Source organism: Plecotus auritus, assembly GCF_963455305.1.
Source record: "Plecotus auritus genome assembly, chromosome: 5".
Classification (NCBI taxonomy): domain Eukaryota; kingdom Metazoa; phylum Chordata; class Mammalia; order Chiroptera; family Vespertilionidae; genus Plecotus; species Plecotus auritus.
Genome location: NC_137776.1, coordinates 81787794 through 81814177, shown reverse-complemented (window position 1 = coordinate 81814177; position 26384 = coordinate 81787794). Strand labels below are relative to the sequence as shown.

At 42.7% G+C, this 26384-nt stretch overlaps 1 protein-coding gene across 2 annotated transcripts in view; it reads right to left on the bottom strand.

Moving 5' to 3' along the window:
- TMEM163 (transmembrane protein 163) overlaps nucleotides 1–25669 on the bottom strand; it is a 241435-nt gene extending 215766 nt beyond the window's left edge. Inside the window, exons 1-2 of one of the 2 annotated variants that reach the window (XR_013960687.1) lie at nucleotides 25149–25469; nucleotides 19637–19756 (exon numbers count right to left, since the gene is read on the bottom strand). Coding sequence is in view for 1 of the 2 variants with exons in the window: in XM_080670059.1 (XP_080526185.1) it covers nucleotides 19637–19756; nucleotides 25149–25344 (316 nt within the window). In the remaining variant the exon portion in view is untranslated. Of the gene's footprint in view, nucleotides 1–19636; nucleotides 19757–25148 lie in introns of both variants that reach the window. The other variant, XM_080670059.1, reaches the window with a different exon arrangement.
- Between the last annotated feature and the right edge of the window lie 715 nt (nucleotides 25670–26384).

The following is a 26384-nucleotide window of genomic DNA, read 5'->3' as shown; positions in this document are numbered from 1 at the left end:
GTATAAAGGCCACAGGGTTGGCGGGGGACGGGGGCAGGGGCGGTCTTTAGACATATGAGAGCTCAAGAAATTTTTGTTCCCATGAACTCTCCCTGGGGAATTAGTGAAGAAAGAGTTAAAATGAAGCATCACTATAAGATTTGGCAGTGAGCATTAAAAATACATTATGTGTAAAACTAAGACTAAATGATGGCTATAAGAAAAACAGTAGAGTATGTAATGTTTATAGGACCTGAACAATGCAGATGCTACACTATTTTAAGTTGTTTTTGTTTATTTCAGAGAGAGGATGGGAGAGGGAGAGCGAGCTAGAAATATCAATGATGAGAGAGAATCATCGATCAGCTGCCTCCTGCATGTCCCCTACTGAAATTGAACTGTGATCTCTTGGTTCTTAGGTCAACACTCAACCACTGAGCCACACCAGCCAGGCTGGTTTTTTAATTTTGTTTATTGATTTGAGAGAGAGAGGAGGAGGAGGGAGGGGGGAGAAACATCAATTTGTTGTTCCACTTACTTATGCATTCATTGGTTGCTTCTTGTGTGTGCCCTGACCAGAGATTTAACCCTCAACTTTGATATAGGGACGACACCCTAACCAACTGAGCTCCTCAGCCAGGGCCTACATGTACCTGTGTTTCATAATTTTAAATGTACACTGCTTCCTACCCCCCCATACCACCATGTAAATCAAAAGAAAAGTATACTTGATTTTATTCAGACCTTTATGAAGAATTATAAACCAATTTAAAAAAATAGCTACTCCACTGAAGGCATTCAAAACACAATACAAAACATTTTTATCAATCTCTTATAGCTGTCACATTCATAATTCTACATATGCATATCAATACCTATTTAATCCTTATTTCAAAATGTCATAAAAGGAAAATGTCAACAATATGGTATGACTTTTCTTACCTCTCTTAGATCCCAACTTATTCATTATATGCAAGTGTAAGCAACTAACTACTTAGTTTTATCTATTAATATCATCACACCAAGCGTTTATATATTCAGAAATATACTATTTTCTTCAAAATTATCTTCCTTCTATTTCTCCATTATTTTGCATCTAGGATATGATACTATTTTTGTAAATGTTGTGTATAGATGAAAATTTATTTTAAGAGTAAAATGGGTATGATAAAAACCTATCTAATAAAAGAGTAATATGCAAATTGAGCACACAAGATGGCTGCCCCCATGTGGTCAAAGATGGCTGCCCCCATGTGGACACAAGATGGCCGCCACAAGATGGCCAGCAGGGGAGGGCAGTTGAGAGGGACCAGGCCTTAAAGGGAGGGCAGTTGTGGGTGATCAGGCCTGCAGGGGAGGGCAGTTAGGGGTGACCAGGCCTGCAGGGGAGGGCAGTTAGGGGTGACCAGGCCTACAGGGGAGGGCAGTTAGGGGTGACCAGGCCTGCAGGGGAGAGCAGTTAGGGGTGACCAGGCCTGCAGGGGAGGGCAGTTTAGGGGCAATCAGGCTGGCAGGGGAACAGTTAGGCATCAATCAGGCTGGCAGGGGAGTGGTTAGGGGGTGATCAGGCTGGCAGGCAGAAGTGGTTAGGGGCAATCAGGAAGGCAGGCAGGTGAGCAGTTGGGAGCCAGCAGTCCTGGATTGTGAGAGGGATCCCAGATTGGAGAGGGTGCAGGCTGGGCTGAGGGACAAACCCCCCCTCCCCCGTGCATGAATTTCGTGCACCAGGCCTCTAGTATTGATTATAAAAATGGTACAGTGGGTCTCATAAAACTGAAAACTGCTACTAAATATAGATCTGCAGAATTAAGACAATGCAGTTTATCAAATCTATTAATGTACATCTGTCTTCCTCACAGTGTTTTGCTGTTATAAACAAAAGTGCAATGAATTGTCTATATTATCTCAAACACATAAAAGCTTCATGCTTTATAAATATCTTTTTCCAGAGGCTCATCTTTTGTTTTATATGTGTTTTTTATTATGCCCAAAGTTTTTAGTCTGCTTATACTTAAATGTATTAATGTTTTTTTTATTTATGTTAAGTTTATTGTTTTTATTGTTGTAGTTGAATTTATTGATGTTTGTGCTTTCTATATCATAAATTAAAAACTCTGTTTATTTCCAGGTCATATACAGGGTTGGGTAAAAGTAGGTTTACACTTGTGAGTACATGAAAAAGAGTTTATTCTTATATTATTATTTATTAATTATTGTATTATTTTCCATACAAACATTGTGAACCTAGTTTTGCCCAACCCTGTAGATAGTCTCATATTTCCATCTAAAAGTTTTAAATTCTTGCTTTTCAGATTTCATTTCTTAATTCACTTAATTGACATGTGTGGTGGGACGCAGAGATTTATTTTCATGTTTTGCTCACAGACAGCCACTTTATCCAATATCACTATTTCCTCCCCAATTGGTGATGTTGCCTCTCTCACTTATCGATTTTCCACATAAGCGTGGTGCTATTTCTGAACTCCCTATTCATCTTCCTTGGTCTATTTGTTCCCCCAAATATCACAATTTCAATTGCTCTAGTTTTGACAAGTGAGTGCACCCTGTTCTTCAAATAATCTTGACCATTCTAAACCCTCTATTCCTCTCTACATAAATTTTAGAGCCTTACCAATCTTGTTGAAAACAAAAACAAAAAATAAACTACTGGAATGCTTAGTAAAATTACATGTATTCATGTTAACTAAGGAGAATTGACATCTTTTTACATTGCCTTCCCAATTACGAACACAGGATTTCTCTCTTTATTCAATTTTTTTTAACTTTCACCATTAAGGAACTGTTCTGATTTATTCCTTTTAGTTTGTTACTATAAGAAATGGTATTTTTTGATTGAGTCCTCAGGGTTTTCTATGTACATTATCACATCATCTGCAAATAATGACAGTTTTACGTCTTCTTTTCCAATTTGGATACCTTTTATTTCTTCTTCTTGTCTAATTGTTATGGCTAGCACTTCCAGTACTATGTTGAACAGGAGTGGTGAAAGTGGGCATCCCTGTCTCATTCTGTTCTTAGGCGAAATGGTTTTAGTTTTTGCCCATTGAGTATGATGTTGGCTGTAGGTGTGTCATATAAGTCTTTTATTATGTTGAGGTATGACCCCTCTATTCCCATTTTGCTGAGGTTTTTATCAAGAAAGGGTGTTGGATTTTGTCAAATGCTTTTTCTGCATCAATTGATATGACTATGTGATTTTTATCTCTCAATTTATGTGAAAAATTATAAGACTTAAATGAATTAGGCAATGTAGCAGAATAACAAATTAATGCCAAGAAATCTATGGCATTTTTATATACCAGTAGTGAACTTAGAGCAAGAGAGATTAAAAAAACAATCCCATTTACCATCACATCAAAAAAAGTAAAATACCTAGGAATAAACTTAACTAAGGAGGTAAAAGACCTGTACTCAGAAAACTATAGGACACTGAAAAAAGCGATAGAGGAAGACATAAACAGATGGAAGAATATACCGTGTTCATGGATTGGTAGAATCAACATCATCAAAATGGCCATACTACCCAAAGCAATCGATAGATTCAATGCACTCCCCATTAAAATACCAACGGCATATTTCACAGACCAAGAAGGAACTCTCCAAAAATTCATCTGGAATAAAAAAAGACCCCGAATAGCTGCAGCAATCCTGAGAAAGAAGAACAAAGTAGGTGGGATCTCAATACCAGATATCAAGCTGTATTACAAAGCCACTGTTCTCAAAACTGCCTGGTACTGGCACAAGAACAGACATGTAGACCAATGGAATAGAATAGAGAACCAGAAATCGACCCAAAACACTATGCTCAATTAATATTTGACAAAGGAGGCAAGAACGTACAATGAAGTCAAGACAGTCTCTTCAATAAATGATGCTGGGAAAACTGGGACAGATCCACGCAAAAAAATGAAACTAAACCACCAACTTACACCATACACAAAAATAAACTCAAAATGGATAAAGGAGTTAAACATAAGACGGGAAACCATAAAAATACTAGAGGAATCCACAGGCAGCAAAATCTCAGACATATGCCAAAAGAACTTCTTCACTGATACAGTTCCTAGGGCAATGGAAACTAAAGAGAAAATAAACAAATGGGACTAAATCAAAATAAGAAGCTTCTGTACAGCAAAAGAAACCATCAACAAAACAACAAGAAAGCCTACTGCATGGGAGAACATATTTGCCAATGTTATCAATGATAAGGGTTTAATCTCCAACATTTACAGGGAACTCATACAACTTAACAAAAGGAAGATAAACAACACAATTAAAAAATGGGCAACTGACCTAAATAGACACTTTACGAAAGAGGACATAAGAAAGATTAAGAGACATATGAAAACATGCTCAAAGTCACTAATCATCCGAGAGATGCAAATCAAAATGACAATGAGGTACCATCTCACAACTGTCAGAATGGCTACCATCAACAAATCAATAAATGACAAGTGCTGGCGAGGATATAGAGAAAAAGGAACCCTCGTGCACTGCTGGTGGGAATGCAGACTGGTGCAGCCACTGTGGAGAACAGTATGGAGTTTCCTCAAAAAACTAAAAATGGAACTCCCATTTGACCCAGTGATCCCACTTCTAGGAATATATCCCAAGAAACTAGAAACACCAATCAGAAAGGATATACGCACCCCTATGTTCATAGCAGTACAATTTACCATAGCTAAGATTTGGAAACAGCTTAAGTGCCCATCAGCAGATGAGTGGATTAAAAAACTGTGGTACATCTACACAATGGAATACTATGCTGCAGTAAAAAGAAAGGAATTCTTATCATTTGCAACAGCATGGATGGAACTGGAGAGCATTATGCTAAGCAAAATAAGCCAATCAGAGAAAGATAAATATCACATGATCTCACTCATTTGTGGAATATAATGAACAACATAAACTGATGAACAAAAACAGATCCAGAGACAGAGAAACACTGATCAAACAGTCAAACCTCTGAGGGAAGGCAGGGGAGGGTGGGTGGGGATGGTAAGAAATCAACCAAAGGACTTATATGCATGCATATAAGCATAACCAATGGACACAGACAGTAGGGGGGGTGAGGACATGTGCTGGGGTGGGGGGGCCAGAGAAAGGTCAATGGGGGGGAAAAGAGACATATGTAATACTTTAAACCAGTGGTCGGCAAACTCATTAGTCAACAGAGCCAAATATTAACAGTACAACGATTGAAATTTCTTTTGAGAGCCCAATTTTTTAAACTTAAACTTCTTCTAACGCCACTTCTTCAAAATAGACTCGCCCAGGCCGTGGTATTTTGTGGAAGAGCCACACTCAAGGGGCCAAAGAGCTGCATGTGGCTCGCGAGCTGCAGTTTGCTGACCATGGCTTTAAACAATAAAGAATTTTAAAAAAAGAAATGGTATTGGTATGAAAATTAAAATGTATACTTCTATATTGCCTTTGTATAAGAACACAACTGATTTTTTAAACTTCTACCCATCCAAACAGCAACCTTGCTAAAATTTCTTATTTCTTCAAATAGGGTCTGCAGAATCCCTTGTCATTTCTATGTAGAGTAGACCATAATATTTATAAGTAGTAATGGTTACTTTTCCCTCTCTTATCCATATACAGAGCATCCAAAAAAAATTGTATACACACTTTGAATGATTACAAAATCAGTGTCAGTTAAACCTGAAAAGGAGTGAAAATTAAGTGAGTCATCAGCTGTTAAAGTGTGTATACATTTTCTGGGGACACCCTATAGTTTTATTTCTTTTTCTTGCCTTACTGTACTGACAAGAACATCAAGAATACCTTTGAGGACAGGTGATAACAGCAGGCATTCTCATCTTCATTTCAGATTATAAGGGACTGTTTCTAATATTTACCACTTATAATTATTGACATTTTAGATTAGATACCCTTTGTCAGGTTAAAACAATTCCCTTCTTAGTATGATAAAAGTTTTTATCTTGCCTTGAATTTTATCAAATGCTTTTGTATATCTATTGAGATGCTATGGTTTTTTCCTCTTAATCTATGCGCATGATGAATTACAAAATAAATATTGTAATTGTACCTTCCTTGCATTCCTAAAATAAACACAACATGGTTATTTATTGTTTCACTTGTTGTATAAACAGATTCAGGTTTTTAATATCTTAAGATTTTTGCATCTGTATTCATGAGTGATACTGTTCTATAAATTGTTCTCTATTGTCATTGGTATGTGCATCAAAGTAGTACAAGTCGCAAAGAGCAGCTCTCCTTTGTTTGTAGGACACAGAACATATGATTGAGATTATTGAATCCTTGAATATGTACAAAAGCACCTATAAAACCATGCTGGCAGAGATCAGAGTCCTCAACCTCAGCACCATTCTTTGTTGTGTGGGACTGTTCTATGCATTAAAGGGTGTTTAGCAGCATCCCTGGCCTCTGCCAAGCAGATACTAGTAAGCACCCATATCCCTAGTTGTGACAACCAAAAATGTGTCCCAGGGCTGCCAGATATCCCCTGTAAATAAAAGGGGTGGCGGGGGAGAGGCTGCAAATCAAACCTGGGTCAGAACCACTGGCCTAGATTAACTTTTTAAATTTCAATCAGGCACACTGGGTCATTTTTATCCTTAAATTAATCATGGCAGATTATTATTCTAAGTAATTATGCATTTCAACCTAAGCTTTCACATGTATATACATTAAACTGTTAATAATAGTCTTATTTCCTAAAATTTTATTTATTATTAATTATGCCCCTCATTTAATTTCTAATTACTTCTAATTCATTCCTTTTTTTTATCAGTCTTAGCAGAGGTAAGCCTATTTGATTAGTCTTAATAGCTTTTAGTTTTATTGAATTCTACTGTGTCTTTTTCTCTTTCAGTAATTTGTACTCTTAAATGTATTGTTTTCTTCCACCTATCTTGGGTTTACTGTATTTCTGTTTCTTAGCCTCTTGTTTTAGACAGTTTTGCTCATCAATTTTCAGTTTATCATTTTCTTTTCAGTTCTAAATATGTTTTAATATTTAATATACTAGTAACTGTCCCCCTTGAGATACTCAAATGTATTGTTTGATTTCCGAACATACATTGTGACATGTAAGGGTATTTTAGCTGTATCTGACTTCTAATCATTTCAAATGCATTGTGAACAAAGAGCATTGTCTATAAAATATAGATTCTTAGTAATTTGACGAGTCTTGCTTTGTGACCACAGAAGCGGTTACCTTTTGTAATTGTTCCATGATGCTAAAACGTACTTGTTGGCTGCATGGTTCTATGTTGACCTACTGGGTAGTGTTTTTTAAATTGAAAGTTACAAACAACTAGTGGGGCATAACATCAATTTGATAGGTTGTGGACCAGAACTTTTTAAAATTAAAGAGAATAGAAATTATCCTACTGCATATTTTTTTCTTATTTTAAAAACTCTTAACATCTTGTTACTCACAATGAACAGAATAATACAGTTCAATGGCAGCAGTTTTTAAATTTCTTAGTAGGACAAAAAAAAATCATGTTGCATCATATAATGAAAAGTGGCTTAGCTATGATGACATGATATATATAAACATATATATATTTACACACATAAGCTCAGCTACATTAGGCCACGTTTTATTATGAATAGCAAACATATTTGCAAAACACGAATTCCATAAGTCAAATCTTCAATGTCTTCACTAATTTTTTTCTTTTCTCATTTATCAACTAGTAAAAGAAGTGCATTGAAATCTACCATTATGATTATGATTTGTCAATTTCTACCTATAATCTCATCAGTTTTGGTTGGATGCTTTGGAACTTTGGTTGGTGCATACACATTCACAAATTGTTTTGTCTTTTGGGTGAATTGAACATTTTGTTTATATAGTAACCACCCTTTATGTCTAATAATGCTTTTTGTCTTTAATTCTCTTTTCTCTCATTAAGATAGCTACACTTTTTTTGTTCGTATTGCCAGATATTATCTCTTTCTATCCCTATATTTAAGCCATTCTGTAACCTTATGTTTTTAATCTATCTCCAATTAACAGCACATAGCTAGATTTTTAAAATCCAATCTCTGATTTTTTACCTAATGAATTTAAACCATTTATACTTTTTAAGTTACAGAGAGTCCCAAACTTACAATAGTTAGACACAATGACTTTTTTACTTTATGATGGTTTAAAAGTGATACACATTCAGTGGAAACTGTACTTTGAATTTTGATCTTTTCCTGGGCTAGTGATATGCAGTGTGACTCTCTCATGATGCTGGGCAGTGACAGGTAGTTGCAGCTACCACTCAGCAGTGCAATCACAAGGGTAAACAACTGATACTCTACACTACTGCCAGCATATTTTGGATGTTTTGTGTTTTCCCATCCCATCATGTCCACAAAATGCCCATCTATGTCTCCTGCTTCTAATGAGAAGAAAAAGAAGGCAATTACTTTGAGATGAAAGTCAGGATAACTACCCAACTATGGGATAATGTAAGTGCTCTGTGCACATTTAAGGTAGGCTAGGCTAAGCTATGATGTTCAGTAGGTTAGGTGTATTAAATGCATTTTCCATTTACGATATTTTCAAATTATGATGCATTTTTTGTGATGTAACTCCCACTTGTAAGTCAAGCAACATCAGTAGTAACATGCTTGGATTTGGTTGTTTTCTTTTTCACTTACTATTCTTTTTGTGTGTGTGTGTGTGCCATTTTTTTTCACTTCTGCTCTCTACTGAATAAGGTAAGTTTCCTAATTCTTTTTTCCCCTCAATTCTAAAACAGTCCCACACACCTAAAACCACTGATTCTCCTCCACTTTCTCTCTTCTCTGTTTTTGGAATTCTTACTGACTTCCACTGGAGCTTTTCCTATCCTCCATGTCTCTCAGATACACCATATGAAAAAGAAGCAACACTTAGTGTAACATTGTTCTGTTTGATAGTTTCAGAAAAATATGGCAGAATAATTCCTCACGTTTACTTTTGCTTCCTCTAAAAAAATCACTAAACTTAAAATAGAGGGAACATTTTTTAAACCCATCAGAAAAAGGAAATGGAAGAGGCAACAAAAACTATTTTTAGAAGCTAGACAACATATGGGCAAGTGGCAATTGATTTAACAGACTCCAGGAAGCAGGCGTGTGAGAGTGAAAAGGCAACCTCTCCTATCAGATGATTAGAGGCTCACTCTCTGGAGGAGGTGCCACAGTCTCTTGTTTGAGGAGCTCCAGACTCAGCTGAAGCTGGGAAAACCAAACAAAATGGCAAACCAAGGTAAGAGTTTCAAACAGAATGCTGAGATTCCAGTCCTCTCCCCAATTCAGTTCCCAAAGTTCAAGCAGCCAAGTGTTCATCCTCCGGGCAGAAGATCAGAAGGTCCTTCCCTGGGCAACCTGGGCAGCTCAAGAGGAAGGATCTGGAGTATGAAACTGGAATCTACCCAACAAAATGGTCTAAAACAAAGGCCACCCACATGCTAAGAGCTCCAGTCAACTTTTTATACCCACTCTTAATACAAGCAGCCTATCAAAAATCACCACTCACTGGATTCTTCCCTAACATCAACAATGAGCCCAAGGCCCACAGAAAAGGAAAAAGCACCTGGAGGAAAACAACACAAGAAAAAAAAAATATTTTTTTAACTGTCACTAATATTTCCTCAGAAATATAAGAATTTATCATTTTAGGCCTGGCCAGGTGGCTTAGTTGGTTAGAGTATCGTTCCAATACGCCAAGGTTGCAGGCTAAATCCCAGGTCATGGCACATACAAGGAGCAACCAATGAATGCATAACCAAGTAAAACAACAAATTGATGTTTCTCTCTCCCTCTTTCCCTCACTCCCTCTCCCTTCCTCTCTGTCTGAAATAAATAAATAAATAAATAAATAAATAAATAAATAAATAAATTAAATTAAATTAAATTAAATTAAAAATTTTAAAATTGATTGATCTCAGAGAGAGAAAGGGAGGGAAGGAGAAAGGCAGGGAAGGAGAGAAGAGGGGTAAGAGAGAGAGAGAGACATCAATGTGAGAGCAAAACATTGATCAGTTGCCTCCTGCATGCACTCAACTAGAGACCGAACCCACAACTTGGGTGTGTGCCCTGACAGGGAATTGAAGCTTCCACCTTCTGTACAGGATGATGCTCCAATCAACTGAGCCACATCAAGGCCAGAGGAAAGAAAAGGTTATTTTAAACGATCAATAAAACAAGAGTTGGATGATTTTTCAAAGGAACATTCAGGCAATTAAAAAGAAACTTGACAGTATAAATGAAAAGCTCAACAGAAAGGTAGAAAGATAAAGGAAATTGAGATATAAGTAAATACATGTGTGGGCAAAAGTAGGTTTGAACTCAACCATCTAAAGAGGCAGTGGGGCTACCCAAGCATGTCCCTGAAATTCTGGTTTGTTTACTGATTTTCAAAGACTACACGAATGTGTAAATAATGAAGGCCAGCAATTTGAGCATTTCAGAGATTGCACCTAAGTGCACTGTGCCATTGTGCCATTCTTTTGAGTTAATAAAGCTATTGTAATGATCATAACTGGCATGTCTTTTTCCACATGAACAACTGTAAACCTACTTTTGCCCACCCCTGTATATATAAAGGAAATCCCCTAGGAAGTAGAGGGGGGGGAAGAGAAGTATAGAAAGTAGGGACATACATATATAGATGAAAAAGACCCCATCACAGCAAGTCTCGTGCAAAGGGTTGGGATTTAGAATAGTTTAGGGCTCTAATAGCAACACTAGAAATAAGAATAGAATGGAGCAAAACCTTCAAAACTCTTAAGGAACATTATTTCCTACTGAGAATTTTCTATTTCACCATCAATCAATTGTCAAGACTATATTAAGGACATTTCAGGCTGGAAAGCTTCACCTACAGTGTGGACTTTCCTAGGGAACTAGAAAAAGATGTGTGTCCCCTTCACCGCCCCCCACCACCAAAGGCTATAAACCAGAGAAGAGAAAAGCCTGTTATCCAGAAATCCAGAAATAGGGGGCTCAGAGGGAGATGAAGGGAATGCCCAGAAAGGTGGGGAGGAGCAATTCCAGGATGTAGAAAGGGCAGCCAGAACAAATTAGAGGACATCAAGGGGCTCCAAGAGAGATTTCTTCAAGAAGAAACTAATGGAATTATCATGCATCTGAAATGCAACAGAGAAGTGGAGGTTGAAATAGAAATGCTGGATTTGAGTTTTGTAAGAAATAAGAGTCTGAGAAAAGTTAACAGAAAGAAACAAAACGGGTATTAAAACCAGAGAAAATGAAAAATGGTGCAGGAAAGAAGTAATCATTCTTCACCATATGGCTCAATGAGCAAGATTTATATAGTCATACTAATGCCAAGCATAACTATTAGGCAAGGACGGAAATTCAGAAAGTCAGCATGTTTGTGGGACCGGGAGGAGACTCAAAGAGTAAATTATCTCCTTTCATGATGGAAAGTCAAGAAATAATGCCTAAACTTAAATAAATAAATAAATAAATAAATAAATAAATAAATAAATAAATAGCTAGCATTAGAAAGCCCGTTGTCTCTACAGATACAGGTAAATACAAGGATCAAGTAAAAGAGCTAAAGTTGTTGGGAGAGAGAGATTGGGGGGCGGGAGGGATTGTTGTAGTTCTTAACTTTTAAAAAACTGCATCTATATTTAGAGCTCTAATAAAAATAGCAAAAATATATTTATCTGGTTATTTTACAGTTTCTCTTTTCCTTTCATGTGTCTGATTTCTTTCTGACTACTCATATTAAACATACTTATTTTACAGACCTTGTTAGATGATTCTCTCATGTTGACTTTGAGTTCTAACTGGAAGACTCTCAGCTATGGTGGACCCTTTTCTCAGGAGCTCTCTCATGTTGGATTGTGAGCTCATCTCTGGGGGAGCTTCACCCATGGGACACCTGCTGGGCCACAGCTGAGGTTGTGCATGTGTTTCTTTCAATTGCTCCAGGGGTATTTCCAACCTCAAACCACATCCAAGTTAACATCTCAGCTTGAGGATTCCTAGGTGACATGGCTAGTGTAAACTCATAAAGTGGATGCTGTGGTGTCTCCTAGATCCTCCGACTGGACCTGGGCATTCATTCCCCCAGCTGCCAGGAGTGAGGGTGCTGATGGCTCACAGTTCACCCCTCTCCTGGAACTGCTCTCTACTGAGGGAAGCTTCCTCTCCCTGGGGCAGCCCACATGAATGACTGCTTTAGCCCCCTTGTATCATTCAATTGGACACTTCTAAAGGGTTATTCCAGTCTCCATCTCCCAACAGGACAAGCCTCCTAGTCAATAGCACTGAAGTTCAACTTTCCCTCTGCCCAGTCCTGCTTCCCTTGCTTCCTTTCATGGATTATTCCCGAGAGCTTCCCCCAATAAACCTCTTGCAGTAAATTTCAGAGTCTCAGGGTCTACTTCCAAGGAAATCAACCTATGAAAATTCCAAACACAAATTTATATAAAGTCAGTCTCATTGTTGTGAATGCTAGTGGAAGGTTCCCTACCCTCACTCCACACAGCTATGCTGAGGCAGACAAGCTTCCCCATTCTCCCCCTGGTCCGGTGAGTGGGTTTGTTCTGGTCCACCCATCCATTAAAGGTCAAGTCCTCTAGTGCAGTGGTCGGCAAACCACGGCTCTTGAGCAACATGCGGCTCTTTGGCCCCTTGAGTGTGGCTCTTCCACAAAATACCACGGCCTGGGCGAGTCTATTTTGAAGAAGTGGCGTTAGAAGAAGTTTCATTTTAAAAAATTTGGCTCTCAAAAGAAATTTCAATCGTTGTACTGTTGATATTTGGCTCTGTTGACTAGTGAGTTTGCCGACCACTGCTCTAGTGAATTTACCTCATTCTGAGATCTTAGCCTCCTGCACCTTCCTGGCACTGGCCAAGGCCATTGTTATGAACTGTGTTCTCTACAAAATGCATATGTTGAAGGCCTAACTCCAGTATCTCAGAATGTGACTGCATGTGGAGATGGAGTTTTTAAAGAGGTAATTTAAAAGAGGTCATTATAAGAAGAGGTTAGGATACAGACACACAGAAGGAAGACCATGTGAAGATGTGGAGCAGATGGCCATCTACAAGCCAAGGAGAGAGGCCTCAGAATGAAACAAATCCTGCTGACACCTTGATCTGGACTCCAACCTGGAAATTAACTTCTGTTGTCTAAGCCTCCAATCTGTGGTGCTTTGTTATGCGCAGCCGGAGCACACTTCTGCAGCCACCGTCCTTCCCTGTGTGGACATCGTAACCCAGGCCCCACCTACTGGCACCAAACCCCTCTCCCCCCACCATTCCATCCCCCCACCCTGGGCAGTTCTAGCTTCTGCATTCATCTAATAGCTCTGATTTTCAGCTCATTCTTTGGGGGTAGAGATGACAGAGGCTACTGGTGACCGCGTACTGTGTCCCATCTCTAACCATTCAATGATGTCCTTTCTTATGTACCCCTGTGTCCATCAGGTTATCTACCTACCCCCTACCCCGTCATTTGCTCTGACATCTCTAAAGTTCACCTTCCCATTAGACCTGAGCTCTTTAAGGATGCGAATGGATTGTTCCTCTTCCTAATGCCCACTGCGATACCTGGCACAGCAGCCTGGTCTTGACCAATAGGCACTCACTAACAATTGGATGAACAAGTCACAAGCTGGAAGAAAGGACTGGCCCATAGACAAGGAAGACAATGAAACGTGAGAAACAGGTCCCTTTAAGGAGGGAAAGGACTCTCCCGCTCCCTCTGGCTTCATCTTTCAAATCTCAATACCCCTACCTTGCAGCCCTAGGGACAGGGCACCAGAAAATAACCTCCTGGATAAGAGCAGCTGCGCCAGAAATGCGCCTTCCAGAGGCAGTTCCCACAGGGCCCAACCATTACAGGGCTGGAACACAAGCAGAAAACCCCTTCTTGTCCCACTGGCTAACAAATACAATTGGAAAGAGATACAGCAATAAGAAAAGGCCTCAGGAATTTCCCACAGGGCATTAGCAGACCCCAGGGGCACACGGGGAGGGGCCAGGACCCGCCAGGCCTCATGAGATGAGTCCAGCTGGGGCCCACTGCCCAGCTCGGGAATCACTGCTCTGGCTGTGTGACAAGGACACCCCCGTGCTAATGCAGCCTGGCCACACTTTTAATTAAATGCTGTGTGCAGAATGCAGGGAAAGGGATGCAGACACACAAGCAGCTGCGGAGACCCCGCCTCCACTCCCGCTAGAAACAGCAGCGCATTGTAAGCATGAGACTCAGGAAGATGTGATCTCCTAACAGAGCCAAGCTAGTCTCACCCTTGTTTACTGTGCTTTTCCTGGTAACCTCCTATAACTGACTCCCCCATCCCCAACATCTTTAGTCTTTAGCTGAGGGTGGTATTAAAAGTGATGGCTTCCAAGTTACTCAGGCTTCCTGTGTCTCTCCCATGTATACAGGAGGTATACATGTTATTAAATTTTCATTTGTTTTTCTCCTGCTAATCTGTCTTATGTCGGTTTGATTATTAGACCAGCCAGAAGAACCTTGAAGGGTAAAGGAAAAATTTTCCTCTGCCACACACTCATTCAAACCTCAAAATGAGCCGGAATGCTTTTTCCTAAATCATTCTAACAAAGACATTAGTGATGTCAAAATTCTGAGTTTTGAAACAATTTGTGTTCCCTCTCTAGCCTCATTATTAAATCAGAATTTTTGAAAGGTTTGTTCATAACAGCATTGTCATTTTCTGTGCTGCCTACAGATTACAAACAGAAGCAATTTTAAAACCAAACCAGGGCTCTCTCTGAAATATTCAATATGTATTAGCATCTAGTTTCATATTGGCATTTGGACAGGTCCAAAATCACGATATTACCAAGTAATATCAAAAATATCTCACATTCCTTTCACAGAACATATTCCTTTCGAAATACTTCCAAATCACAAACTTTGATAGAGTTCACCTAATGTTTCAAACTACATCTGACACATGAATGTCAACCATAGTTACATATATAACTGATTTAGCACAGAGAACTCAGTAATACTGACCAAAGTTAGTTTTATCATTACGTCTTTTAGAAGCTACTAATTTGAAGGAACAGCATACGTGATTACCTGGAAACTTACACAAAGTGAAGGGAAACAGTCTTCATTTGCAATGTAGACACTCATTAAAATATGAAATCTTTCTAGCTGACTGAAAAAATGAGGCATCCCAAAGCTTATACATATCCATAATCCTCATTCCCAAACATGCAAGAGACAACAGCATTTCTTCAGAAGATGCTCTGCTACAAATCAGAATCTATGGTTGAAGAGAAATGGCCGGTGAGAAGATCAAGACAGGAATTTTGACTGATCCCAGCAGTTACAGCTCCAAGACATCACTCCTAGCGAGAGAATGGCCATAAGGATGACCAGTTGTCTCAGAAATATTTCAATGGTTTATAAAATAAATCAGACCTAAGCCTGGTATTAAAACCACGGGTACTTATAATTTTGATATGATTTATAGCCTTCGTTTTAAAAATCTTTTTTTTTCCTCTGCACATTTCACAGACCTTAGCCTTTCCCCTTGAAAATCACTAACGCCTGAGACAAAACTGACCAAAGTTAGTTTTATGGTTCCCAGGTTTGAGCCTCTGCCAGCTCCTGAGCCCTAAGGTAAAAGGACCCCCTCAGCTACCTCTCCACCAAACCAGCCCTAGAACTGTCCTCACGACCTGAAGAAATTGTTTACTACCCTTACCTCACCTTCGGCCAATCGGCTCCTAACATGTCCCCTGACCCTCAATCCACGGTGCCCTATGATTTTGCCCTATATAACCTGTTAGTTACCGGCCATCCAGAGCCGGGTCTTTTCGAGCACAAGCTCAGCTAACTCCAGATTACTGTGCTTAACTACTTAAATACATGCTCCCAATCCTAATAAAGTCCTTCCTCCACTGTAAACTTGCTCATTTGTCATCTTTTGACCAATGCACGCAGGCAAATGACTCGCACACTGGGGTTTGATAACAGTACCTAAACAAAACTTTAAAATTTATTCCTGAGAAATTTTTTCTAAATTATTTTCCTTCCACCTAAAAAAGGGGTTTTTTAAATATATCTCAGTTAACTCATTTAACCATCTTGAGTACTGCATGCTTTTCCAGCCCCCAAGGAGATGGTAAACCACCCAGCAGTGGCAAGAAGTCGTGGTGATAAACATGATCTCTTCACCATGATTACCAGCCCTGCCAACACACGCTCATATGGGCACACTCTCCAAAGACTTCTCTGCCATCTCAAACACGGGCATGTCGGGATTCTGTAGCAGTTCTCTTTGAAAATATTAACTGAGTCAGACTGACCATTTCATTTCATCCCATCTCTCTGTCAACCACCTCCTTGAAGAATAAAACTGGGGCTCCTTCTGACACTTGTTAAAGCACACACTTGCTATTTCTGAAACATAAAATTTTCATACAGATTGTAATTTAAACATAACTTCAAAAGTCAACTTACATTGCTTAATCCTATTTTCTTTCTATTTGAAACTATGAAAAGGATTGCACAAAAGTGTGTCAACATGTAAAAGAAGCTTTAGAAAGAATTTTAAATATTTGATATTATACATACATTTAGGAAACTAAAGGATAAAACCAACAACCCTAACAACACAACCAGAGACCACCCTAAGGGTTTTAAATATGAAACACACACACACAAAATATAGCTACGGCACATAGATAGAGTAAGGAAGCTGCCTTACTCTAAGCTTCCTGGTGAAGCTGCCAAGGTGACCGTGCTTACAATGTCTGGCCTCCCTTTGCTCTCCTCCTATTATTACTATTAATACCTAACTAATTACGATGATAACAAATGTACTACAGAAAACAACTAAGATCATGACATTTATATGCCAATGCCAACATTTTAGAGGCAAGAAGTTAGAGTATTTGACTTAAATACGATGGACAAAAAAAAGGGGGCACATACTAAACCTAATAAGCTCAGGGAAGGCCTGCATGCAGGGCTTACAAACTCAGAGACCAAAAGTAACCACACAGGATGGTCCGAACATAAAAATTCCTAAATAAAAACTAGTCACTGCAGTAATAATGTCCTAGGCCTGTAGCTTCCTTGACAAAGGTCAGCCTTTACCTTAAGTGAGCCTATTGTCTTTTTTGCATCTAAGATAACATATCTTTGAAATGTCAGAGTAATCCCTTTTCTCCAGACTCCCCAGGGGCACCCACAACACCAGAGCAGAGAGGATAGAACCCCTCATTGTTATCTTGTTGCCCACATACCACCTCTTTTTTATGTTAACTACTCTGTGCCCACCAATGTGTGTGCCTCTTGGGTTACTCTTTATTCATCTCAGATATTTCCCCACTTTGCATCCCCCCACCTCCCTAATCTACCACCAATGAATTTCATCTACCTCCTCCCACCACCATTACCTGCCTCCTTTGATTCTAAGATCCAATATAATAAAAGCCTAATATGCTAAGTGTCTGGTTGTCCAGTCGGCCGTTCATCCAATCAAAGCGTAATATGCTAATGCTATGCTAAGGCCACTCAATTGCTCACTATGACGTGCACTGACCACCAGGGGGCAGACTCTCCAGTCCGACTGGTAGGTTAGCTTGCTGCTGGGGTCCGACAGATCAGGACTGAGCGAGTCGGGCCAGTCATGCCCTGGAGCCTTCCTGCAGTCCCTCCCTGGCTGGCCAACCTCCCGCATCCCTCCCCAGCCCCAGTTGGGCACCGGTGGGGTCCCTCAGCCTGGCCTGTGCCCTCTCACAATCCAGGACCCCCTCGGGGGATGTTAGAGAGCTGGTTTCGGCCCCATCCTGCAGGCCAGGCCGAGGGACCCCATTGGTGCATGAATATGTGCACCGTGCCTCTAGTATAAAATAAGCTGTAAAACTGCCATTCTTCAAGGCATTTTCTCAATCCCTTGAGATTTTGCTTCCTGGCAATTGTTTTCAGACTGGCTCAAATAACTCTTATAAGACTTTTTCTTAGGCTGGACGTTCTTGTCAACAATACTTGCTACAACAAAGAGGTAAAATCATTTTAAAAAGAAAAAAATTTTTTACAAAACAACATTCTAATTCCATATGTATTATGCAATAGTCTTTTCCTAATTAAAGGAAATGGAACAAAATTTTCAAGATAACCCAACTGACCAAGCATAACATGTGAAACCAAAATTTCCTCATAATTTTTCCCTATTATGAGATTAAGTACATCAAATGTAGTATTATTTTCCCAACGGAAGGACTTACTCAGTATTTCTTCACATTCAGGTCCCCATTCAAACACCCACAGGATAAAATGGTAACAGCTCTATTAGGCACAGGGACACCTCTGAATGACTGTTGTTCTGTTTGCAAACCACTTCCCTTCATTCCATCCCTCTTTCCTTACATATGTAAATTACAGCGTCTGATGGAGCCTGCCAACAGCCACCACAACCAAATTATCCTCTAGGGACCTCAATTGGGCTTGTTATTCTTGTTTCAGCAGAAAAAAAGGAAAGGAAGCAGCAGCTATTTTCAGGAATTATAATTCCTCTTGATTAGATTTCTGGCTCACAGCTAAATGTTTATACCCTGAAATGCATTACCCACCACTTCTAAATGTTTGGCTTTTATTGAGAGCCAAGATATGGCACCTACAATGTTACCAATATAAATTGCTTCAAGTAATATATGTCTAGTTTTGCCGGGAGCATTTGGTCAAATTCTAATATGCCCTCTAGGGAGCCAGCACCAACTTCCAGCAGCAGATCTAACTGTGTAAAATAGGATTTTAAACAACACAGAGCCCTATCTTCCAGGGGACACAGTCCTTTTCTCTCCTACTCTGAGGGTTGTCACATGATTCACTTTGTATACTCATCACTCAGAATATAGATCTTTCTATTAAGGCAATGAACTAATCACAAAATACATTCCTTTTTTTCCCCCAGCATTAAAAAAAAAACTGGTTTCTACTGGGGTGAGCTGGAGCTGAATGTCATAGCTTACACTTGTGAATCATTGCCCGATCAATAAGATTAAGTAGCTCGTGCACATTTCCATAGGCTGCAAACGTCAGCTGAGAAGCATGTCAGAGGCTTCCTAACCTGCCAGACAGGACTATCCAGAGGTGGAAAATGTGCAATTGTCTTCATTTTTCTTGATTGTAATCAATGTTTTTGTTTCTGTGGCCACTGAAAACTTGAAAGAGGACCCTCTCGTTTTTCTTTCATAAAAATATGTGATTGATTTTATCCCAAACCTTACGCAGATATAACTGGGGAGAAAGCAGAGGATGTACTACAATTTGCACTCATCGGATTGCATTAGCCTCAAAATATGAATCTCACGGAACACACTTGTCACGTCAGCCCAAGCTGCAGGCAGCCACCAGGAGAATAGTTCCCTGTCGGGCTGGCAGCTGCAATCGATTTCCACAAACCTACAAGGAAGAGAGCAAGCCTCCATTTCTTCTTCTTCACCACGTCTTCCCTCCTCAGAGGAGAGGGGCCATTTTACTAATTTATAAGCACCCTGACTATCCAACCACCCCCAAAAATACTCATCAATAATAGCCAACTAAAAGCAAAAGCGCACCCAACAGGAGTCAGAGAATAGAACAGGCAACCCGGGCACATCACTGATGGGCAAGGCTCCCGCTACTCACTGAAGGCAGCCACGGCCAGGGCCAATGTCACGACAATGGAGAACCAGGAGACCCATAAGGCCTTCTTCCTGTAGTTCTGGGCTTCGTGAGGTTTCAGTCGGGTGCTGCTTTCTAGTAAGCCTGACAGAAAGAAGGCGAAACGGAAGTTAGACGTTTCCTTATTAAGAAACCCACAGCCAGAGAGCTACACTTTCTTATACACTATCTTGTCTTGGTTGCAAAGAAAACCAAATTCTCAGTCAAGCATTCAACATAAAAGAAGCTTAATGACACCATCTCTGGCTAGACAGCTGATCACATAGATCTCACAGGCAGGGCAGCCTCCTCACCAAGCTCCAAACTGATGGCCCTGGGGCCACGATGCGGTTCTACAATTAGGAGAGTTCGCCTGGAAGTCGGGCTTTCCGGCACCTCTTGAGAAGACCAGAGGCTCTGGCAATGCCCAGCCCGTGTTCCTGCAGAGTAACAGCAGCTGTCTTCTTTACCGAGGCCCTGCAGACCCCACACACCCTAACCTGCTGATGAACCAGCCATCGCCCAGCCCTTGGGTTAACTAGCTTGGCTCACACAGGTGCTGCTCCCTCTAAGCTCCCTTTCCGCAGGAAAACAACACCAATAGCCCACATTTAGTTAGCCATTCAGGCTCCTCAGCTGTAGGCATTGATTTGCATTGATCCACCTGCACAGTCCCAACTGGTGCGCTGGGTTTTGCCCAAAGCAGTAAGTCATGGGATACAAATGTTCACATTGCTCCCTCAATGACAATTCACAGGAGAAGGACTATTTCTCTTTAACCGCCACCACCAAGAGCTGCCAGATCTAAATTATATGCCATTTTTCTTCTCTCCTCTTTCTGCTTTATAGTATTATCCCTTTGTACCAACCATATGTCAAAAAATTCTTAGAATATTAAAGTGGGGTAAATCTGTTATAACTGGAGGTAGCTTTCCAGACAGGCCATGTGTAAGAAAGGTTTGATTTCTGTCTCCTAGGCTTTCAACATTGAGAGTCCTTGACAACAGAAAGTCGTGGCTCCCAGGCGATGCCCAAGCATCAACTGCCTTGGGTGGGAGACCGAAACACCCTCAGTATGATCCCAATTTATATTTTTCTTCTCCTTTGAAAACAGATCATACATGGCATATCTTGGTTACCAAGAAAACCAAATTCTCAGTCAAGCATTCTATATAAAAGCAGCTTATGACACCATCTCTGGCTAGACAGCTGCTCACATAGCTCTCACAGGCAGGGCAGCCTCATCACGAAGCTACAAAAGATTAAGAAATTGATAGTCAAAGCTTAGGCACTGTTTGTAAAATAGTGTACAGTGTGTGACATATCACACGTATGCATCATGTAAAAGGCATCATCTTATTAGACTGAGTGGGTACCACACTAAGCCTCTAGTTGTCAAAAAACAAACAAACACAAAACTGTGTCCTGTTAAAAATTATAGCGAGGACCCTGTTAAAATGTCTGAGTTCCATTTACTTCCCAGATGCAAGCACCCGAACAAGTTCTGAACAAAACAAGAGGAAATATCGAGAGGTTGCTCAGTGAGCCCAGTTTATAGCTCAGAGATTTTGAAATAATTGAAACCTGTAGACTTACATCAGATCAAAAGATAAATAAGATTGCTAAAGGTAGGTTTAAACACAACCTCCATCATCTCACAGTAAGTATCTCCCCAAACCTTCCTTAACAAATGAATGCACTTGGATGGAAAACAGAAAAACCTCTCTTATAAAATTCTACCCTAGGAACAAGGGATTTCGAAGTAAAATCCCTTTGTCTACTTCTTTCTGTCCCTTTGTCTGCATCTTCTCCAGCTGCTGAAAACATCCCATTCTCATCTTCAACTATAATCACCCTGTGTCCAGTTAAAGCCACAACCTAGAAAGAGCACGTCCCACACACTCCCAGTAATTTATTTCCCTTTTCCCAAATGATATAAAAATCTTCCTTTCATCTTGGCAAATTGATTTTCATAAGGGAAGCTGTAATATTTAAGTAATGACTCAAATAAGCAGTTAATTTGCTGGGTATTTTGACAGCAACAATCTCAAGAGGTTTATCTACTGGGGGTAAAAGCAAAGTTCCTTTTAGAAGTAGATTTAATGTTCTAAGAGAAATGCAATGATGGGCGTTTTCTATCCTGCCACATGGCATTTTTCCTTCCAAAGTCAGCAGTTCCCAACAATATGATTGACCATGTAGACCAATCTACATGCCTCACCCCTCAGGAGGCCAGCATGGCCATGACGGGGTTTGGGATCACAGCCCACATAGGCTAGACTGCCCTGCTAAGGGGAGGCACGTCCTCCTAAAAATAGGACGGTGGTTCTTCCCCTGATCTGATCCTGTGTGTACCTCTCCCATGAGATTTTTTTAATTAAAAAACTGCAGTAAATGCACTGGGAAGACTGTCCATGAAGGGAGGAACTTTCCCATTTCTACCTAACCTTGGTTATTTCCTACTATTTTTCCTCTCTAAAAATATAGCCAATACCAAGAATGGAAAACGTTCTACTCCTCAAAGGGAAATGGAGTGTAAGTACCTACAAGGACCCAACTCATAAATGGCCTGCACACAGGTGCCTCTACTTCAGCTCCCATGTTGGCTGCATGTACACTTGAAAGCCACGGAGATGTGATGAGAATTTCTGTTTTCAGGAAGCTGTGCTTCCAAAGTAGAAAAAAGGCAGCACAGCCTAGAGAAGCCTCGGCAGGCCTCAGGTAGTTGGACTCTGCATTCCGATTTCTAATCTCGCTCCAATTTCACATATTTGCAATCTGGGCCAGGCAATAGTAAGCATAAGGTTGTATTAATGAAGGACTGTATTATTATTTAAGGCGGGGAGGGGAATACAAATATATGTGGGAAGGTTGAAGCTATCAGTACTTCCATGCTAGTATGAATTAGTTCTGATTGCTTTCTCCTAAAGAGTTACTCATGCTTGGATTCGCTAAAGGGGAAGGAAATTCATTAGCTGGGAAGATAGTGGGAAATGCTGAAGCAAGGCTGGGCCCTAAGGCTTGGAGCAGAACCATGGGGAAACACTTGTAGAGAGAAGAGTGGCTATTAAAAGGGAGAGAGTGAAAACACTAAGACAAATATGGCCTATATTTTGTGTATTTAGTCCCTGCAGGTCTCAGACCACAGAGCTCTTGCTCCCTGAACTACAAGACTCAGCCAAATGGCACTGCAGTTACTGACACTGTGAGCTAGCTAGGTTTCTGGAACCAGCCCACATCAGTAGCGAAAAATGCTTCCAAATTCCCAAAGCACTAAATTATAAAGCAATCCTTTGATCTGAGTTAGAAGTAGCCTGCAACAGGGTCCTGATAGCTCAGACGAAAGCTAGTACAAGAGAGAAAGCCAAGCATGGGTACACATCCAGGGTACCCAACCCTCAGATGCCTTACTTGGGCCTGGAAGCATGCAAGCCAGGCATGATGGAGAGATGCACAGCAGGCAATTGCTAAGGCTCCTTTCTCCCCAAATCCTCTCACCATCAGGAAGAAGGCAGCAATAACCACACCATTCCCAAGGGATGCAAAAATCAATATTGGAAAAATGGGGCTCCATAAGGAAAAATAACACAAACACAAAATATTGTAAACCTGCTCAGGTAACCTTCTGATTTATTTAATAAAGATGACTCATCATTAACTCTTTGCTGTCAGAAATAGGTTAAACAAAAGAATGTCACACTTTCAGCTTTCAATGCCACGAAGCACTAGGTCTTTGGGAGACAGGGTCCAGTCCTAACAGAGAGGCTGTGTGTGGTATGCAAAGCTTTCACAAAGTAACAGTTTATGAACAGGGAATGCTTTCACGCTATAACATAATGAAAAATGAAATTCAGCAGACCAGTTAAAAATAACCTTAAGAACAAATTCAGATGGGCTTTTTACACTTGAGCATGAACTACAAAATGATGCTAAGTATCAACTCACCCTAGCACTTTTTCCCTCCCATCATTTTGTGGGGTGGGGAGAACTAGGCCAGCCAGCTCTTATAGATGACCTGCAATGCTACAAAAATAAACTCAGCTCAGAGTTGTCTTTCTTTACTACCAAGTTTGTAAATACTACCAGGTTAGTTGCAGAGGGAAAGGTAATTAACACCACCTATAACAAAACTGACAGGTCCTGCTGGGTGCTTGGCGCCTGTGATGTCACCCATCATCAACTCTAAAATAACAGCCAGTCATGTGAGAATCCCACAAGAAACTGCAACATGGGTGCCCAGCTCGGTGCAAGCAGAGCGGCTCCAGTTCTCGCCGCGCTCCCGGCCTGTTCAGCCTGTGCTCAGGGACTGCCGTTTCCATGTCATTCTATTTCACCGGCTTATGGTTTAAAATTTCTAACAGGGAAGAGATAATGCATCTGCACACTAAACGGGAATAAAAATGTGCAGGAGATACTAAGAATAGGACAGAAACCTGCTAAGACTAAAATATAAAAATCCGACACAGCCAACAAAAATCAGGCGTCCAAGAAAACGGGTGGAAGTGGTGAGGAGCCGGCTCCCCGTGAAAGGCCTGGCGGCAGGAATCCCGCTTCGGCCACTGGCCGGTTTTCACAGAACCACTGGATCTTTTTGAGAGGGTAGATTTGGACTTGGATTTGGTAACAAGCAGAAAAAATACAGACGTAGCTAAGAACAGGGCTTCGAGCAGAAAGGAAACGAGGGAGGGAGAGAAAGAGGGATGTAGGAGGAGAGGGACGCGGGAATGCACAGGGGAGTCTCTCCCGTTTCATGCGGGCAACTCAAAGGGGCTTCGGCTGTCCGTGGGAAGATGGGGTTTGGCCTCCCAGGAAAATGGCCTTTGGGAGGTCCGGGGCCAGTGCCTTGGGAGCGATTCTGAAGGAGGTGGGGACGGCGCTCTGGGAACTACCAGGTTTCGGTGCATTCATCCAGGTGAGGTAGCCCAAACCCAGGTGTCACAGTCCTCTGCCCTCACCACCGGACACCCCACGGCAAACGGGGTCCCCTGTAAATGAAGGTCGGGGCCTCCCGACTTCCCTTGGCCGGGGTGGGCGGCCCGGCGGCCGCTAAGGGACTCTCCAGGCTAACCCCGCAGAGGGAAGTTATCCCGGAGCCGGTGAAGTCGGAGGGGCTGGGACGGAGGACGCACAGGACGCAGGTGCCTCCCAGCTGAGAGGGGCCTGCAGTCCCCAGGGGCGCTCAGCTCCAAAAGCAAAAAACCGCCTCCCACAAACTTTTCCAGGGGGCGCCGGAGGGGCAGGGGCTGAGGCTGGCAGACGAGGGAGCGGGCTCCTGCGGGTTTTCCCTGGAGGCAGCCGGTCCTCGGGTTCCGAGGCGGCACCCCCCCCGGGAGGTGGGGCCGCTGTTCTCTGCTTTCCGCTCCTTCCCTGGGAGGTCCCTGCTCCGCGCCCAACCCAACCCGGGAGCCGGGAGCGGGGAGTTGCGGATTCCTTGCCGCGCCGGCCCGGCTGGGGGCAGGGGCCGGGCCGGGGGACAGGGACCGGGCGGCGCGCTCACCTCGGTCCTCCAGCCCGTCGTTGAACTGGCCGCTCTGGCTGATCCGCAGCTGCTGCCCGTCCTCGGGCTGCGGCGGCTCGCGCGCTGGGGGGCTCAGCGGGCCCGGGGCAGCGGCCAAGGGCGCGTGGCCCCGGGTCCGTGGCGGGGCGACGGGGCCCGGGGGGCTGCGGCGCTCGCTGCCCGCTGCCGTCTCCATGGCGCGGGGCTGCGGATCCCAGCGGCGACGATGAGAGCAGCGGGGATTCTAGTCAGAAGTGCGGGGCTTGGAGGCTGTGAGCCGGCGGAGGGACGGACGGACGGACAGACAGCGCCGGGAGGGAGGGAGGCGGCGCCGCGAGTGGAGGTGCGCCGGCTGCAGGGGCGGGGGTGCAGGGAGCCGCGCGCCCGTGGCCGGGGCCGCGTAGTGGCTGCCGCGCTCCGCCCCCTGGGGCAGGTGCAGAGGCAGGGACCCGCCCCGAGGCCCCGGAACCAAGCCCGTGCGCCGAGACCGTGTGGACAGAAGGATTCCGCGGGCCAGTCGCGCCCGGGAACTACTGGGACCCACCGGCCGGGCCTAGTGAGGGTGTGACGGAAGCCCTGCCCCAGTCGCGCCGCGTGCCCAGAGGGGAACCCCCGGGCCCGATTTCCTCTGCCGTCCGGGAAGCCGGCGGCCGCGCTCCGGCCGGAAAGCCCGCGGCGCCCTAGTTTGGCATCTCTCCCCTCTGGAACCGCACAGGCGTCAGGGGCGGTGCTGAGTCTCCGCCTGGGCTGCCGTCCTCGCCGCCCATCCCGGGAAAACCAGGTGCACCTGCTCCTGAGCCGTCGGCCCGGGCTTCCCTAGTGGCTTTGATTGCCCTCCCAGTTCCTCTCTTCAGCACCAACGTAAGGGGGCCGAGTAGCCTTGGATCACTCGGCACTCTAGAAAATGTTTGGGTCCCCAGGCTCCCCACGGAGACTATCCTTGGCCTTTGTCCCAGCCAGCCCCCCCCCCCCATCCCCTCTCCCCACGCTGACTGTTTTCCCTCTGAGTGTTCAAGTCTCGCCGGCCCTTCGGGACTCAAAGCCTGTCCCGCGCGGCGACAGTCTCCACCACTGACCCGTGCGCCGTGCGGCTGGTCCCCGCAGCGAAGGACGACCGGGTCCACGCCAGGCCGGGGCCCACGCCCGCTCTCTATCAGCCCCAGAGGTTCAGAGGCGGACAGGCCGTTTGTCAGATTTATCTGGAATTCAATAGTATCAACATCCAAATTAGATTTC